At 44.1% G+C, this 17346-nt stretch overlaps 1 protein-coding gene across 1 annotated transcript in view; it reads right to left on the reverse strand.

Annotated features, from left to right (window-relative positions):
- The window catches only part of LOC126355729 (dipeptidase 1-like), a 1497236-nt gene extending 1480176 nt beyond the window's left edge, over positions 1–17060 (reverse strand). The window contains exons 1-2 of the mRNA XM_050006099.1: positions 17024–17060; positions 16781–16902 (exon numbers count right to left, since the gene is read on the reverse strand). Coding sequence (XP_049862056.1) covers positions 16781–16902; positions 17024–17060 — 159 coding nt within the window. The remainder of the gene's footprint in view (positions 1–16780; positions 16903–17023) is intronic.
- Positions 17061–17346: the final 286 nt, after the last annotated feature.

Genomic DNA, 17346 nt, shown 5'->3' on the forward strand with positions numbered 1-17346 from the left:
GAAAATTTCTTAGTATTCTCCTAGTTCTGAAGTCATTATTCATCGATACTGCACACTGGCTGTACCAGAAAAAGGAAGAGTAAAAGAAATAAAACTTCATGTGTTGAGTTGGTATATGATGTTACTTCGGTGCTAACAATATGAAATCTAATTTGCCACGCGGGATTAGCTGAGCGGTCTGCAGCGGTGCAGTCAAAGACTGTGTGGCTGGTCCCAGCGGAGGTTTGAGTCCTCCCTCGGGCATGGGTGTGTGTGTGTGTGTGTGTGTGTGTGTGTGTGTGTGTGTGTGTGTGTGTGTGTATGTGTGTGTGTGTTTGTGTGTCCTTTGGATAATTTAGGTTAAGTAGTGTGTAAGCTTAGGGACTGATGACGTTAGCAGTTAAGTCCCATACGATTTCACACACATTTTTTGAACAAGTCTAATTTACAAGGACTTGACAAGATGAGCCCACTTACCACAATAACTTTGTGTCCCCTCTGGCCTATATGTGAGTACTGATGCCTGAGGCACGTTGACTGACAACTGTGGTACCTAGTCCATCATATCCTGGATCTTCCACGAGTGCCATCCTTTACTGGCCGAAACAAATGAGAGCTCGCTGCAACATGTCAGGTGTGACAGGCTGGATGGTGACGCTGCAAATCATGGAGCTCCGCCGAACCGCTTGAGGAAGGCCGGCGTGTACCAGATTCCGTGTCAATGTGGCAAGTCGTATATTGGTCAGACGATGCGAACCGTCGAGGATCGATGCCGTGAACACCAGAGGCACACTCGACTGACGTATCCGAGGAAGTCGGCGTTCGCTGAATATTGTTTGTCGGAAAATCACGCTATGGAGTATGACCACACGAGGATTGTGGTACAGACGTCGAGATACTGGGACAGCGTTGTTAGAGAGCCCATAGAAATTCGCACCAATGAAGACCTCATAAACCGTGACTGGCTATAATCTTAGCAAGGCTTGGGAACCAGCGATTGGGTTAATCAAGAGTAAATCGAGCAAACGCATAGTTGTGACGACCACGGCGGACAGAGCCATCACACCGACGTCGTCTCAGACGCCGTCGCAATCTGTTCCACCGCGCTACCGTGGCGCGGGGCGCGGACGGCGGAGGGAGCGCGCCGCGGGCGGAGGGTATTTAAATCGGTCGCCGCCGCGACCGAACCCAGTTCCCTCTGAGCAGCCATAGCGTACGGATCTCCGTGCCGGCACGTTCACAGGAGCTCAGTCCGTCAGTTCACCTGATGATGGCGACATATTTGATCGCCGAAATATTGTGCCCGTTGGACACTATAGACCGGCAGTACACCCGTGGATGTTTTGATCATCAAATACGCCCGGAGAAACTCAAGAATCACAATCCTACCGAATTTCCTTGATGCTTCTTGCATACGTAAGAAAGTTTAAGGGAATATCTTTCCTGATACTCTTATAGTATACTGTGATTTGAAGGGACCACTAACCTTCCGCAAATCTTTTTTCTGCACAGGGGCGTTCCTCGCCCCTTCTACCGCAAGGGATCTATCGTACCTCGATTGGTACTGGAAGCCGGATTGATAGGCATTACTTGCGTAATCGAGGTCAAAATTAGGGATGAGTAGTTTCGTCTGTATCTGGAACCCTCCCTACATCTACCATTTAATGATATTCTGTGCTGTTGTTGTTGTTGATGTGGCTGTGCTCTTCAGTCCAAAGACTAGTTTGAAGCAGCTCTCCATTCTGTACTATGAACTAGAAAACAAGAGTAAGTTCGCAGGCAGTAGTGCAAACCGTACCGCCAGCGTGGAGCCGCGAACATTAACGGATGCGATACGCTCAGATGGCGTGGATAAGACTGACGTTACAGGTGCAGGAGGCACGCACAGAACTTCAGCTAGCTAGCCACTCAATAAAAGCTCCCATACAACATAGCTAAGACTCATGAAATTCCGTGATTAACAGGTGTGATGGGCCCCCTGTCAGACTCCGACGAATGGTGCGAGATGGCACAAAATGTTGCGGGAAGGCTATTGCTTGTTCCCGGATGGCAGGCGGAGATGCGGAGGGGTTACAATGAATTTGGTTCACAAGATGCAATTGAGTGCCCCCAGACACGGATAGTGCAGGGTTCAACCAGCCAGCCAATGAGGAAGTCCATCCCCCACACCAATGAGTCCCTTTCAAGCACTGAAAGGCGCTCATAACGCTCACGCATCCTTCAGAGGTTACTCGACATCTGACCCTGTTCACGCCCTTTATCTGCCATAACAGGCCTCGCGACTACACTAAACACAAAGAACTCAAACATTTACGAAGTCACGGTGTCACTCGATAGTGTCTTGTGGGTGCTTCACTGAGCTCGCACGGAATGATACAGGTGTTCGCTCTTTCCGCTCGCTGTACGAGAGTGAAACGATAGAGAATTATTGCGAAGGACGTTCGATGAACTCTCTGGCAGGCACTTAAGTTTTATTTGCTGGTATCCACGTAGGTAGAGACGAACGCTTCTTACACTGTTCATACTGACCTCTGTCCTCGTTTATTTTATTTTTACAGCTGTGGCCCTTCTATGATAGTTTCATCCTAGTTTCTCCGTTAGTCTTCCTTTTGTTGCAGTTTGTTGCAGATAGACCCTGGCCGCTCCATTACAAGTCTGCACGAAAGTGGAACAGTAAGCGGCGATCTGGTTTTTGTGGTAGGAAGCAGAAACGGGGGCCGCAATCCATCAGATACTTTTGTCACAATACGACAGCAGTGCCCTCCTGTAGCGGAGTCTCTACGAATGGATTTCAAGACTCGAAAATGTTCGCACAAGTGTTGGACTCGAGGGGCGAGACGGACGACTATCCACTGTCCAAAATGATGTCAGCACTGAGTGTGCACGTGGCATTGTTCTGGTAGGCGGAGGCGTGACCAGTGTTGGAGTGGCACCTTGTTTGTCACAGTTCTGCGTACGAAATCGTTGACTACAGACGAATGCACAAGGCGGCCTAGCGTCAGAACGTGCTGTGCTGTGCTGTGGCACGAGAGCGGCCGACCACGTGCCGCTCTGGAAACTCAGATCTGAAGTACAGCCCTGAGGAGGCGTTAGGGGACCGCCGATTCAGCAGGACCAAGCAATGAAGGACGCGGTGCATGCGTGGCTCGATGCCCGACCGGAAACCTCGCTTTCTGGAGGCGTCAGGATGTTTCTGCAGCAGAGCACCAAGTGCCTTGAAAAGTAAGGGGACAATGTCGAAAAAAGCTTCTAACGAACGTGTCCAGTTCGTATTGCAATAAAAGCCACTTAGTGGATAATTTTGGTATTACCTTCGATAACAGGACGAGGGGACTGAAAACAAAATATATTTCAGTCTTCTTTGCGCGAAAGAGAGACATGAGGATTTTTTTGATTCGTAAGCCCTCCTTCAGACTGTCTGAGTAATAGTGGTTCAAATTCCCATCTGGCAATCCAGAGTAAGATTTTCAGCATCACTTTAGGCAAACGCTGAGATCGTTCTTTTCGTAATGGTCTCCTTCGCTACCCGCAGTCGGGCTCTTCGAGTGGAGACTGGTAAAGTAAGTGACACATCCGAGACAAAAGTGGGTCACAGCAATTTCTCTCTGGAGGAAGAGACTCGTGCTTCACACAGATCTACATAAAATCCCAGCAGCTCTCGGGAGCTCGGCATTAACGGCTAAGCGTAAGAGATTCGGATAACTCAAAAGCGCTTAAACACGAATTACGGTCGAGAGAGAGAGAGAAAGAGAGAGTGCAGGAGTGGAGAGGGGGGGAGGGAGTGGAGAGGGAGAGAAAGTAACAGAAAGCGGCAGCACAAAGGAACGAACGACAGAACTGGATGTGCAACGCTGCGCATTACATAAAGTGGTCGTTTCTTGCAGAATGAAGGCTGCCATCTATTCCTTCTCGTCAGGAAACAACTCGGTTAGCTCCGCTCGTTCAGACTTACGCTTGGTTAAGAAAGATTAAGTGTCCTAAACTCCGTATCAGCCACTGCCTGCTTATCTAAAGAGCGTAAACAATGCCTAAGTTTAAACAAGCCGTGTTTCGGTTACTCGAAATAAAGTACTCGTACTTTATTGCAAATTACTATAAGCCACGTGGTCATTCTCAAATATATTAAATAAATATTGAAGAGCGTGAGTGGTAGGGCCTTGTACCACTCGGTAGGGAGTAAATACATACAGACAATGAGCTATGATCCGAACATATCAGATTTGTGATCTGATCCGACAGTAGTTTCAAGTTGTAATGGCTGAGACCGAAAGGTATCAGCGTCTTACGGACTCACATCAAGTTGTTGTTGTGGTTCTCAGTCCACAGACGGGTTCTATGCAGGTCCCCATGCTACTCTATCCTGCGTAAGCTTTTTCATCTCCAAGTAACTACAACCTACATTCTTCTTAATATGCTTAGTGCATTCATCTCTTGCTCTCCCTCTACGATTTTTACCCTCCTCGCTGCCGTTCAGTATGATCCATTGATGCCTCAGAACATGTCCTACTAATCTATCCCTTCTTCTTGTCAAATTGTGCTACAAACTCCACTTCTCCCCACTTCCATTCATTACCTCCTTATTAGTTACGTGATCTACCCATCTAATCTTCATCATTCTTCTGAAGCACCACATTTCGAAAGCTTCTATCCTCTTCTTGTCTAAACTATACATCGTCCATGTTTCACTTCCATTCATGGCTACACTCCATACAAATACTATCAAAAAATGCTTTCTGACACTTAAATCTATACTCGATGTGAACAAATTTATCTTTTTCAGAAAGGCTTTCCTTGGCATTGCCAGTCTACATTTTATATCCTCTTTACGACCATCATGAGTTATTTTGTTCCCCAAACAGCAAAACCGATTTATTGCTTTAAGTGTCTCGTTTCCTAATCTGACCCCCTCAGCACCACCTGATTTAATTCGACTACATTCCATTATCCCCGTTTTCCTTTTGTTGATGTTCATGTTATATCGTTCTTTTAAGACATTGTCCATTCCGTTCAGCTGCCCTTCCGGGTCCATTTCTGTCTCTGAGAGAACTACAATGTCATCGGCAAACCTCAGAGTTTTTATTTCTTCTCCATGGATTTTAATTCCTGCTCCAAATTTTTCTTTTGTTTGCTTTACTGCTTGCTCAGTATATAGATTGAATAACATCGGGAATAGGTTACAAGACTGTCTCACTGCCTTCCCAACCACCGCTTCCTTTTAATGCTACTCGACTCTTACGACAGCCGTTTGGTTCGGAAGACAGTTTTCCAGTCAACAATGTCAAAAGCTCTCTCTAAGTCTACAAATGCTAGAAACGTAGGTTTGCCTTTTCTTAATCTGTCTTCTAAGAAGTCGTACTGAATCACGTCTTCCAACGTTTCTATGGAATCCAAACTGATCCTCCCCAAGGGTGGCTTCTACCAGTTTTTCCAATCGTCTGTAAAGAATTTGTGTTAGTATTTTGAAGCCGTGACTTATTAAAATGAAAATTAGATAATTTTCACACCTGTCAACACCTGCTTTCATACTCAAATCATACGTAGTTATAACAGCGTATTTTGGAAAAGGCGTTCCATCTTCTTTGAATATTAGGACTTTTATTAATTATTGATGATTTAATAGATTTAATTATTCGTGTGATGCTCTGAATGCGAGGTATAGAGGATGAAGAAAAATTCGCGCACTCTGACTTCGCAGCGATATTTCTCACATGGTGCCAAAACAAAAAGGTCTCTCACAAAATTTCGTTCTGCCCACATTTCCGGCAGTAAATGGATGTTAATGATTCTCGATCTGGCAACACTGTAATCACATGTACAGTCACTGCATGTGCCAGCAGATAGGACTAATAGTGTGCATTTCGTGCAGTGGGTAGCGTATTGAGTTCGAGGCTTCGATTCTGGATCGAGACGTTTACACCTTTACTTAAGCCACATGTTTCCGGCATTATTACAGTATATTCCTAACTAAATGTAGTGGACCGGAACGTGGCAAGAATAATTGTTGGTACTAATCGATGGGATTATTGTCGGAGGGTACACAGAAAATAGGTCTGAAATCTAGCAGATGCAGCGGTGGGAAACAATCCGCGTCCATGACGTGCAAAAGACTTCTTTAAAAGCTGACCAATGAAAACGATTGTACTTCCATTTCTGCGGTCGTAGTACGTAAGTGCAAATGTTTTGAAGAAGACCAAGGTGTAATTGCTCTATGACGATTAAGACGCCAGATACCGTACCACGGAGACTAAATTTAGCAAATAAAGACAAATTTTCATCGATTTGTAATCGAACCCCAGACCTGCCACATGCTAACCCTAAATGCTAACCACTGCACCAACTGCACAGCACTATTCCGACATAATGACAGAGGTAATTACCTACATTTCATTAAAGTGTTGGCAGATTCTCAATATTCGACGTCCGTTTACTGCCGGTGATATGTGCAGAGCGAAATCTTGTGAGAGACATCATTGTATTGTTAGTACGTGAGGAATAGCACTGCAAAGTCCGAGTCCACGAATTTTTCTTCACCCTGTATAATAAATGAATATTATCATGTCTATTAACTGTGTCTACATTAGCGTGGTTATTTTATGAGTACAAAGACTGAATCATACTCTCATTTGTAAAGTGAAACTAGCCGGTTTGTGGTACTGGGGAAACAAGAAACATTTTAAGATAATTCTGTTATTTAAAAAGGGAGTTCTGTCAATAATTGTGGATTTTCTAAATACGTTCTTTTAAGAAATGTCCATAAAAGCTATTAGGTCGAGAATGGTCAAATATAAAAGACGTGGGACTGCGTGGTTTAATACTAATATCGGATTGGCTATGATGCGCCTCAGACAGACACTACGTACTCGCTTATTTGGTGGGCTGAAGAGCTGCTCTGTGAAGTCTTGAGAAGTTCGGCGCTCAGGCGTCATCACGTCCATTAGGTTCTCTGAACACGTGCAATAATTTTGCAGAGTAATTAGAAAAACTTGACTGCGGAGTGCCATGAAGTGAGCGCGAACCTATGAGAAAGGCGAACGTGCGAAAATCTGTTTTGTAGGTGTAAAATGTGACTTTTTTGAAGTAACTAAAATCCGCGTGACGTATTGTGCAAGTTGGAACCGAGAACTGAACGTTTAAAGAGATCGCGTTGGGTTTATTTCAGAGAGCATTCTGTGACAGATATTCCGTCTTGTAACCCTTTTTCGTATTAGGTTTGGTTCAATAGCATAAGCTAGCTGTTGCGAGTGTCAGAGGTTGCGTGTGTGTGTTGAAACTGTAACACAAGAGTATGACGGGCATGTCCGTGTTTTTGTTGGTTGGTTAGGGGAGGGGACCAAACAGCCAGATCATCTGTACCATCGCATTAGGGAAGGAAGTGGGCCGTGTCCTTTCAAAGGAACCACCGTGGCATTTGCAGGGAGCGATTTTTGGAAATCACGGATAACCTAAATCAGGATGGGTTTGAAACGTCGTCGTCCCGAATGTGCGAGTCCAATGCGCCAACCACTGCGCCACCTCAATCGGATGTGTTTTTGTATCAAACCAGTAAACAATACATTGAAGTCATCACTCACAGAGTGTCTATCGTTTAACAGCTCAGTTGACCTGAGAGTAACAAAAATCTGATACACTCTGTTTCTACTGCAGGTCACTCAAAATAGGGAAACATTGTCAATTCTCTGACAGGACAGGACTACAGAAGAGGACATCATCGAAAGGTGATTGGGTATTTCTGTAGGAAGAACACAACAACCTCTCCGTTGCAAATGCAGACTAAACTCATGATGAACATTAAGATCGTGGTACCATGCACATATGCATAAGAATCGCGCATAAAGAAGTAGAAAGGCGCATCATTCATCGATTAGAAAATAAAAAACAGTAAACAGTAAACGTATAGGACAATGTGCCTAGAGTTAACTGAAATAAAATAAGGAGGTAAAACTAGTTGCAGATAGAGATTCGCTGTTGAAATCAGAGGAAATATACTTCAATCACAAAAACGTTTCTCAAACCGATTAGGTGCGTATTGCCGATCTGTCTGAGACCACCAGCTGGAACAAATACGTGAGGAGAAGGAGAATCTGCAAAGAAGACGGCCTCTGGATCACGGGGTCCCAGGTTCGATTCCCGGCCGGGTTGGGGGTTTTCTCTGCCCAGGGACTGCGTGCTTTCGTTGTCCTCATCATTTCATCATCAACATCATTCGTGACACTGGTTAGATTGGACTGTGTAAAAATTGGACTGTGTAAAAATTGGACTGTGTAAAAATTGGACTGTGTTGGAGGACTGATGACCACGCAGTTGGCCGCCCCACAAACCGAATATCATGATCATCATCATCGTCACCCAAAGAAGAGCAACCAGTTTCGTCATGAATTCTTTTCGTTAGCACCACAGTTTGAAGGAAATGTTCAACTGACTCCAATTGCAGAATCTGCAAGCCAGACATTATACGTGACGGAAAGGTTTGGTTTTAAAATTCGGAGAGCTTAGGTAACAATCAATAATTTCATGTGGCAGAGTGTCCTGATGAATCGGTTTCCATTGGAAACCCCTTTGGCTCCTGACCTAAGATTCAGCATGGAATCCTAACCACTTGTCATTCCTAGTGAACCTTCACATCTCTGAGGGCTAAAGGATAGGTTAAAGCTAGACAGAAAATATGCATGTTTAGACTGAGATCTATGCCGCAATCTCTCGGTTTCTGTGCACGCATTTTGTCGCCTCCAGCTCCCCTCCCCCCTCCAATCGCAGAGCCTACGGACGAAAAATACACAGGCAACATATTACCTCCTCTTGCAAACGTCTCGCGAAATTACCGTGATGGTAAAATCATAGACACAAACAAATCGAACTCATACGGAAGCTTACCGAGGGTCGTCTTCCACACGCGTTCGAGGGAGCAACAGGAATGTGGGCAAAGGTTAGTGCTATCCTAACTCACCTCCGTCTCATGCTGTGAGGCGGGTTCTCAACCAAAAAGTGTGGAATATTTTGCGAGGTGGTGGTAGTAGTAGTAACCATCGAAACAAGAAAAAAAGTTTGCAGTAACAGTGGGCTCTGAAATACTTAGCTTAAGAGGAATGACGACGTTTTCATCTTCCCTACCGTGAAAGACATCTCTTACACTGTAAGCTCTTTACTCTCCATCTTTTGGTAGGGGGTAGTATGATCCAAAGCAAGAAAAAAGTACAGTAAACGTAGGGTTTAAAATGCATATTTCAAGACCTATAAGCACTTGTTCAAAAGAAGAGATTTGTTTCACAATAGCAAAGATAAACAAGTGATCGTAGATAATAAAGTAAGCATTTTAGAACCCATGTTTATTCCACGTTTTTCTTGTTTTGATGGTTACTACCACCTCACAAAATATTCAACACTTTTGTTAACACCCTGAAGATCTAGATGCCGGCGTAAAATTGAATAATAATTAATTTTTAACTCTCAGAGGCTAGAAAGACGTATAATCAACAAATATAAAACCTAGTTGCATAAAAAATGTTTGCAACAATTTAAACAACTTTTGATAGGTTCAAATATCAAAGTAACCTGTATTTAGAATAGTATTTAAAGACTGTAAGACTGATATTACGTACCAGGTGTTTATAATCAACTAGCAGAGACACACAGGGGTCCAGTGTGGGCTGTAATTATCGTATGGCAGCGAAACGTGGAAGATATTCAATTGCGTTAATGAGGAACTGATTTACGCTGGAAAAAAGTAGTTCCAGTTTTTGCCACCGAGTTCAAACCTGGCGCTCTGAATGCAAGGGAGACGTATATAAATGTTTCCACATGTGATCTATTAGGAACGGGCGTAGGTAGAAGATGTGAAACAAGTGAGAAAGGCATAACGTTGATTTCATTACAAACCACTGCTTACACAGTTTCTTAAGTACGAGCGTCAGAGACGTCCACGATATGCTATATCTGTAAAAAGACGTGATCAACAGTTGCTCGCAGCAGTCCCTGTGGAATCTGATCAATGTGTTCCAGTATACTGATCTTCAGATGAGATTGATACCAAGATGTCCGTGATAACGCGTTCTTATACATACCCCGAGGGCCAAATACACATGGATTCAGAGAAGGTCATCTTGTAGGTCATGTATCCGGAAAACCTCTGGAGATAACACATCCCTGGAAGGTTGCATAAAGAAGATCTTTCACGGCGTGAGCGACATGAGGTGTTGCTCCATCTTGCATCAAAACAGTGATTTCCACACAGCTGATCTCTTCCAAAGCAGGAATCACATGGTGTACAAGGAGATCTCGATAACGTGCAGACGTCACACTACACCTGAAGGAACCTCTGGCATATTCTCTTCAAAGAAGAGTTGGCCGAGAATGAAGGTGGTCGTGAATCCACACAACACAGTCACGTACGGCGAGTGCAGTGGCAAGTTAAGCACAACACGCAGCTTAACAGTACCCCATATTGAGCAGTTTAGTGAACTCACTGCACCATGTAGTGTAAAATATCCCTCGTCTCTCCATAGAATATTGTCCGGCCAAACCGACTAGCAAATTCAGAACGTTGTTGTGGATCATGAGGTTTCAGTTTCTGCACCGTCTGGATATTGTACGGATACCAGTGCAGAAAAGGTACAAAACAGTCCGTATTGTTGACCTCTCGACGGACAAATGCACGTGACACTACATGAGCACTAGACTTGCCCGGGCCGGGCCACTTGTTACGTGGTCAGTTGTAGCAACACCAACCTCGTCAATAGTCTCCACTGTGGTAGGACGCCTTCCGTTCCAGGTGCCACAATAAGCTCGCCCGTGTTCTCAGTTTTCGTTAACATCTTCTTTAAACGATTTAACGGCATCTGGCTCTCATTCGGCGATGCTCTCTCAATGCAACAATGTAGTTACTGCCGTTCACATAAAGCAGTTTCACTTACAAAATGGTTCAAATGGCTCTGAGCACTATGGGACTCAACTGCTGTGGTCATCACTCCCCTAGAATTTAGAAATACTTAAACCTAACTAACCTAAGGACATCACACACATCCATGTCCGAGGCAGGATTCGAACCTGCGACCGTAGCAGTCGCACGGTTCCGGACTGCGCGCCTAGAACCGCGAGACCACCGCGGCCGGCAGTTTCACTTACAGCTCACCGTCTTTCTTCTCGACATCCATACTGTTCACTCACTTTATGGTTTGTCAGATGACAGTATGGATGGCATACAGTCATACAAACAGTGTATAGCTCCAGATTTGAACATTTTGGCCAAAACGGAAACTAATTCGTTTTCTGACATTAACCGCTACCGTTTTAACACATTAGAATGAACATTTCGTCCATAAGGGGCGGCATTATCAGGTCTGAGAGTGTTGATCAACTATTTCTGCGCCAGTCACTTCTTTATTTTGCCACTACGCGTTTCGATGGATCACGCCATCGTCTTCAGGTGAAGATTGTTTATTTACATGGCTGCTGATGGTGAAAAGAACAGACATCTTTTCACAGTCACAGGCCAACGGCAGTGTGGGTTTTGTGTCTTTTGCTAATGATAAAAACTGTTTATTTAGAAAAGGCACTTTAGACGCTGAAAAACAAGAATTGCCGACAGTGAATTGACATATAGAGACGGTAGAGTTGTAAATATAATGTGCGGTGGAGAGGAAATAAGTTAGGCCACAGTATGCGGACCTTTTACAACACTACCCTCCTGTAACTATAATTCACCGTCAGAAATCCATGTTTGTTTTTACCTCTAAAGCGCCTTTTCTAAATAAAGAGTTTCATCACTAGCAAAAGACGCGAAATAACCTATACTGACGTCGGTCTGCGACTATGAAAATACGTCTGTACTCTTCAGTAACACCAGCCATGTAAATAAACAATTCCCCCCGCCCCCTGAAGATGGTGATGCGAACCATCAAAACGCACAGTGACAAAATAAAGAAGTGACTGGCGCAGAAACTGCATTATTTATAACGTACTAGAATATCTGTCAAGTTTCGCTGCCATACAGTAATTAGAGCACATCTTGGACGTTTGTGAGTAACTGCACTTCATCAAATCTACACGGTATTATTATACTCTGTAATATTGACTCTCTTCTGTTGGGAATCTATTGCTTCTTCGGTGATTAAGTGCTCACACAATCGAAAATGATTATGTTCTCGAAATCTAACGCTCATCATAGGGCATAATTTCAAGCAGCCGACTGACAGGCGCAGTTGTCAGCCATGGGACTCGCATTCGGGAGGATGTCAGTTAATTTCCCGGTCCGACAGCCCGGATTTAGGTTTCCCTTAATAGCCAAAGGCTAATTCTGAGGTGGGTGCTTTGAAAATGACATGGCTGATTTCGTTCCGCTGTGGAAGCTCCAGCTCCGTCTATAATGACCTCTTCATGGACAGATCGCTACACCCCAATTTTCGTTGTTCCCTTTAAATTTCAAGCAGCAGACAGCCTATGTTAAAAGATGACTTCTACCGATAAGGTTGCGATGTGTGCCGGCCGTAGAGTAGAGCGCACTTGACGCTCGAGGCCAGTCATTGTGTCAAAGACCAGCGTCGGTCGTGCGAGTGACGTAAGAGAGGCAGTTATGATTGTCACGATAACAACAACTTTTTCCTTTACTCTCGCTGGAGAATACATTACGAGAGTTCTAATTCTTAGCTGGACTCGCACGTTGATACACTGGACTCTGTTGTTTCACGAAAGCAGAAAATGAATGGTGTATGACGACCCACATACCATCGCTCTCTATGTATGTAGGTCATTGTGTCGTTAACTGTATTTCACATACGTTACATTCGTACCGGTGGCCTCATCTGCCTAACGGAGCCTACGAAAAGCAGTCAAAGATGGGAGACAGATGTAAGTATCCTAACGTGTTTTAATTACATGCCTACACTCAACAGTACGAAGTTGCAAGTGAAAGTAGAGTAATATAGTTTTTGTACACAGCAAAAAGTGATCGAACTGTAGTGATAGCAACAGGACGAGGTGCTTTGTTTTTCTTCGCCATCTTTGCGCAGTGAAACATGTCGGATATGACCTTTTAAACGCACTGTTTTCGTCACGGCTTAGTGTCCCTCAGAGGTTAAGGATATCTTAGTAGTAGCTCAGTTCTGTGGACCTGAATTACACACTGATTTATTCAAGGAGCAATTCTGGTGGTCACCTACAGTAATGTAGGAAATCGAGCTAAAGCAAATCAGGCCAGCGAAACGGACATAACACCCTACTCCTCACGAATTCTTATGGGATGTTTTAGCCTCAAAACTCATTAGAGTCAGCTGTGTGCTATTAGAAATACTATACATAAGCTGAAAGGTTAGGAGGCGCATGACACGTACAATTAAACTGATGGAATGAATCAGGGGTACAGGAAGTACGATATCGTCACCGGATCTATACACTCCGTCCACCTAACTCCGCTACCTTAATTAAATTTTGCAGGCAGCTTTTCTTTTTTTTAAACTGTGTATTTGCAGCACTTCTCTTGCAAATCTGTCTGTAAATTCAAATATTTCCCTTACAACACGTAACTCATTCACGAATGGCCTTTATCTGATATATTGCTTACCGCTCGTATGAACTTCGTTTAACACTGTACTTCAGAAAGCTTCGTCGCCATTGATTCACGGGTAATAACTGTCATAGGATGGACAAAAACCTTCGAGTTAAATTTTCGCAGGCAGTGTAGGTTACAATAGAAATAAAACTGATGCAAACCTTTAAATATATACATTGCTCCTAAAACTCTTAGTTTGAACTAGACAAGAACAGTATTGATATGATAACATCACGTTTAATGCTTATACCTCTGCAGAAGATTGTGCTGTTAAAACAGTTACTGACCTTTAATTTACCAGTAACACTGTCATTTATTTCGTTTGATTAAGGTGCATTCACACATTAAGCAGTAAGCTGAATTGTGTTTACAATACTGTTAATTACGACTTCAATACTGTGCAACGTCTGGTGCCAGATGTTGTTTTCCGAGGTCGTTGTCACCGACTGAGAGCCACAATGGTCTTTAGATTAAATCAGCTGGTGCAAAAGATTTTATGTTCTGTTCATGTTCTGAGATTAGTGACTATGATAAACTACACAGTTTTTAGAATATACTTGAAAAATGTGATTACCATTACACCAAATAAAAAGTTCTACCAAACTTTGTTAGTTACATAAACATCATCAGAAATTCTACAAATCGGCTATTTGCGCCCTCCTCATCTGTGTTTTGCAATCATTGTTCATTAAAGCTTACGTACACAGAACACTTCCTGGGAAAGACTATCTTATCTTGCTAGTGGAGGGCGATGTAATATCCGACGAAGAGCGTGTGTGTGTGTCTGTGTGTGTGTGTGTGTGTGTGTGTGTGTGTGTGTGTCAGGGTGGGTAGGTGTAGTTCGGCAAGCCTGTTGTGTTAATTAATTCCATGTTCGCACAGCTGACATCGCCAACCAGCTAATATAGACCGGACCTTTCATGTCGACTTTATTCTGCGCTTTGCTGTTGCCAACACCTTTTCAGCATGAATAATTTCCTACTTAAAGCCGAGGGCCCCTCCAACTCATGCGTGTTTCTATAAATGCCTCATGTCTGAGAGTTCATGTGACCTTTGTACACTTTAAAAGTAATTATGTCCTAAATAAATTGATTAATGGTGGCTGTTTGCACAGGCTTCCAAATGTAATGAACACAGACATCACATCTGATGTACTGTATGATAGTTAGCACAGTGGCAGTTGGTTAGCGAATGTCTTACTGTCTCATTCTGCTCTGGAAATCACAAGACATAAGTTCTTCTGATGAAACTATTATGTTACCCTTCACAATGCTTAGAAGAAATTCTGCGCAAGCGTTCATGCTGAATTCCTGAATGTCCTATAGTCGCTCTTGCGCGACTAAATAGTGTAAAACTCGTTTTCCGTACATTTTACACGCATTGTTGCATTATTTTTTCTTCCTTTTCTTATTTTTCTCCTAGTAAATAAACGATAGCTAAATCGTCAATGAATTTGTCAAAAAATGAATTTCCTATTCCAGTACACGTGGTTCATCACTCACAGTGCCTTACCGCTGAATTTAAATGTGATCGTCAGCCGAGTGTATGTTCGTTTCTGTCTAGGAATTCACAAAAACGACAAAAATTCGTACCTCTGAACTATGACATTTTTCTCCGGTCTGGACAGAGTGAATTAACTGACACATAAAATCCGGCAGCATCGAGACCATCAAACGGCAGCGCTCAGCTGCTGTACGTCTTGCACCTCTCTACAGTAGTACAATTCCGTTACTAATATTGGTTCCCGTTTCTATTACTTGGCCTCTCAGTTGTGTTTACCACGTATATAAGAGTAAGTCTTATCGGTATTTTGCAACTGGATGTTTCCATTGTCACGTACAGATAACTGGAAGCTTACATTGCGTTCTTCTTTTGCCCACACACAAGTCAATGTACACACGAAAAAATAGGAAATATAAAAGTAAGTGATAAGCCAGAGTCTTACGATTGGAAGTAGCAAAATAACCTGTATGTGCTTCCAGGAAACGATATCTGTCTCATAATATGTATACTTCATGAATTATCTCTTATTTCATAGTCCAGTGATGGCGCCTAATAAGAATGGATGAAACCTTTGGTTGAAAACAGAGCATTCAGTTGCAAAAGACGAATAACGGGTTTCCAGCTGGCGTTGCACATTGTAAGACTATCATAACTTCCTGTGTCCGAGTTCTTCGGAGGCACATCGGTAGGGTACTGTGTCGACGATGCGAGTTTTGCTATTTGGGCGCGCGTACATTTTGCAGCAGTCACGTACGAGCAGAATGAGTCAGTGGGTCATGGCGGGTTGTGGGGTCGTCACACCTTGTGTGGACCGGAGTTATATCGAATATTAGTAAACCATGAATGCGATATAAATATCAAGATATGTAAGAAGAGGAAATGTGACGAGAGAAAAAATATTAGATAATTAAATGGAAGAGAAAGGAATAAGAAATTACGAATGAAGTTGTTTTCCAAGTTTAAGTGTCTGAGGTGTTGAAAGTTGACAAATACGTGTGTATGATGAGACAGTTAATTGTTCTGTACAAAGTTTCGTCAAAATTGTAGCAATTTTCATGTGGAAATTTTCAAAAGGCCTCAATTCTAAGTGAAAATACTTTTAGTAAATTAGTAATGAAACGAATGTGGTGTGCATGGTTAGCTTTGAAATTTTTGTCTAATAAGGAGTGATTATATTTACGTACATTGCTGCTTTTAATAACTGGATATAAAACTTGTATGTCCTACCAGCTATGAAGCTAGAATAAACAATAATCAAGCTGTGTTAAAATGTAAACTAGAACGTGAGGTCGGTAGCAGGTAAAAGGTCACTGTTCTCGTGTTTCTTTTTGCTTACCTGTGTGTGAGATCTTGACTCTTTTCCCTTCCACCAACTTGATAATTTCGGATTACATTTTATTATATTTGCGTGAGTTAATAACGACTGAAATATTGTAAGAGGTTGTGGAAGGATACAAGATTTTGATGTTTTTTCCTTCTTTGGCATTTTATAAAGAAGGGTGACTCAAATGTGGCTAAATGTGACTGTTTCCTCCAAACGCATGGAATTGCTGTTTTACGACGTCTTCAGTGAAATGCAGATTGTTCTTAGCCCCAGAATTCTCGATGTTGTGACGTGGCGGTCGAACATTGAGGCAGATCACTGTCTGCGAGCGAATACTACGTTCTGAGGTACTACAGGCTGTGGACGCCGACACTCGGTCCCAGAGCATCGCCGCCTTTGGCTCGCCGCCGGCGACAACAGACGCGGGCCCCTACCTGCAGGCAGTGGTCCTCGATGGAGGAGGCCCTCTCGATGAGGTCGAGGTCGGGCTTGGGTCTGCGGCTGGTGCCCGCGCCGCCCCCGGGGCAGCCTGCGCCTCTGCCGCCGCCGCCGCCGCCTCCGCCACCCCCGGCGCCGCCTCCGCCGCCGCCGCCGCCGCCTTCGTCCATGAGTCGCGCGGCCGGCCGCAGCGCAGCGCAGCACAGTCTGTGTTTCGCGGTGCGCTGCGTGTAGCCTACTGGCGGGGCGCGGGCGCGCCGGGGGCAGGCCGCGCATGCGCGGTGCGCGCCCGCCGCCGTTCGATAGCGCAGCGGGCGTGCGCCGGCGGGACCGCCCCGGGCCGCGCGGGGGACCACAGCCCCCACCCACCCCCAGCCACCCCCAGCCACCCCCACACCCGTGCCAACCACGCACTCCCGGCGAGGGAGCTTCCTAGGCCCACACTCGCGTCTCCTACGAAATCACCTGATCCATAACGTATCGCGCACAAACAGAAGGGAAGACTTGTTGTTGTTTGACTACGTGATTGATGAACACTCGCTGAAAAACAGTCGCATCTACC

The sequence above is a fragment of the Schistocerca gregaria genome, chromosome 3 (genome assembly GCF_023897955.1).
Source record: "Schistocerca gregaria isolate iqSchGreg1 chromosome 3, iqSchGreg1.2, whole genome shotgun sequence".
NCBI lineage: Eukaryota > Metazoa > Arthropoda > Insecta > Orthoptera > Acrididae > Schistocerca > Schistocerca gregaria.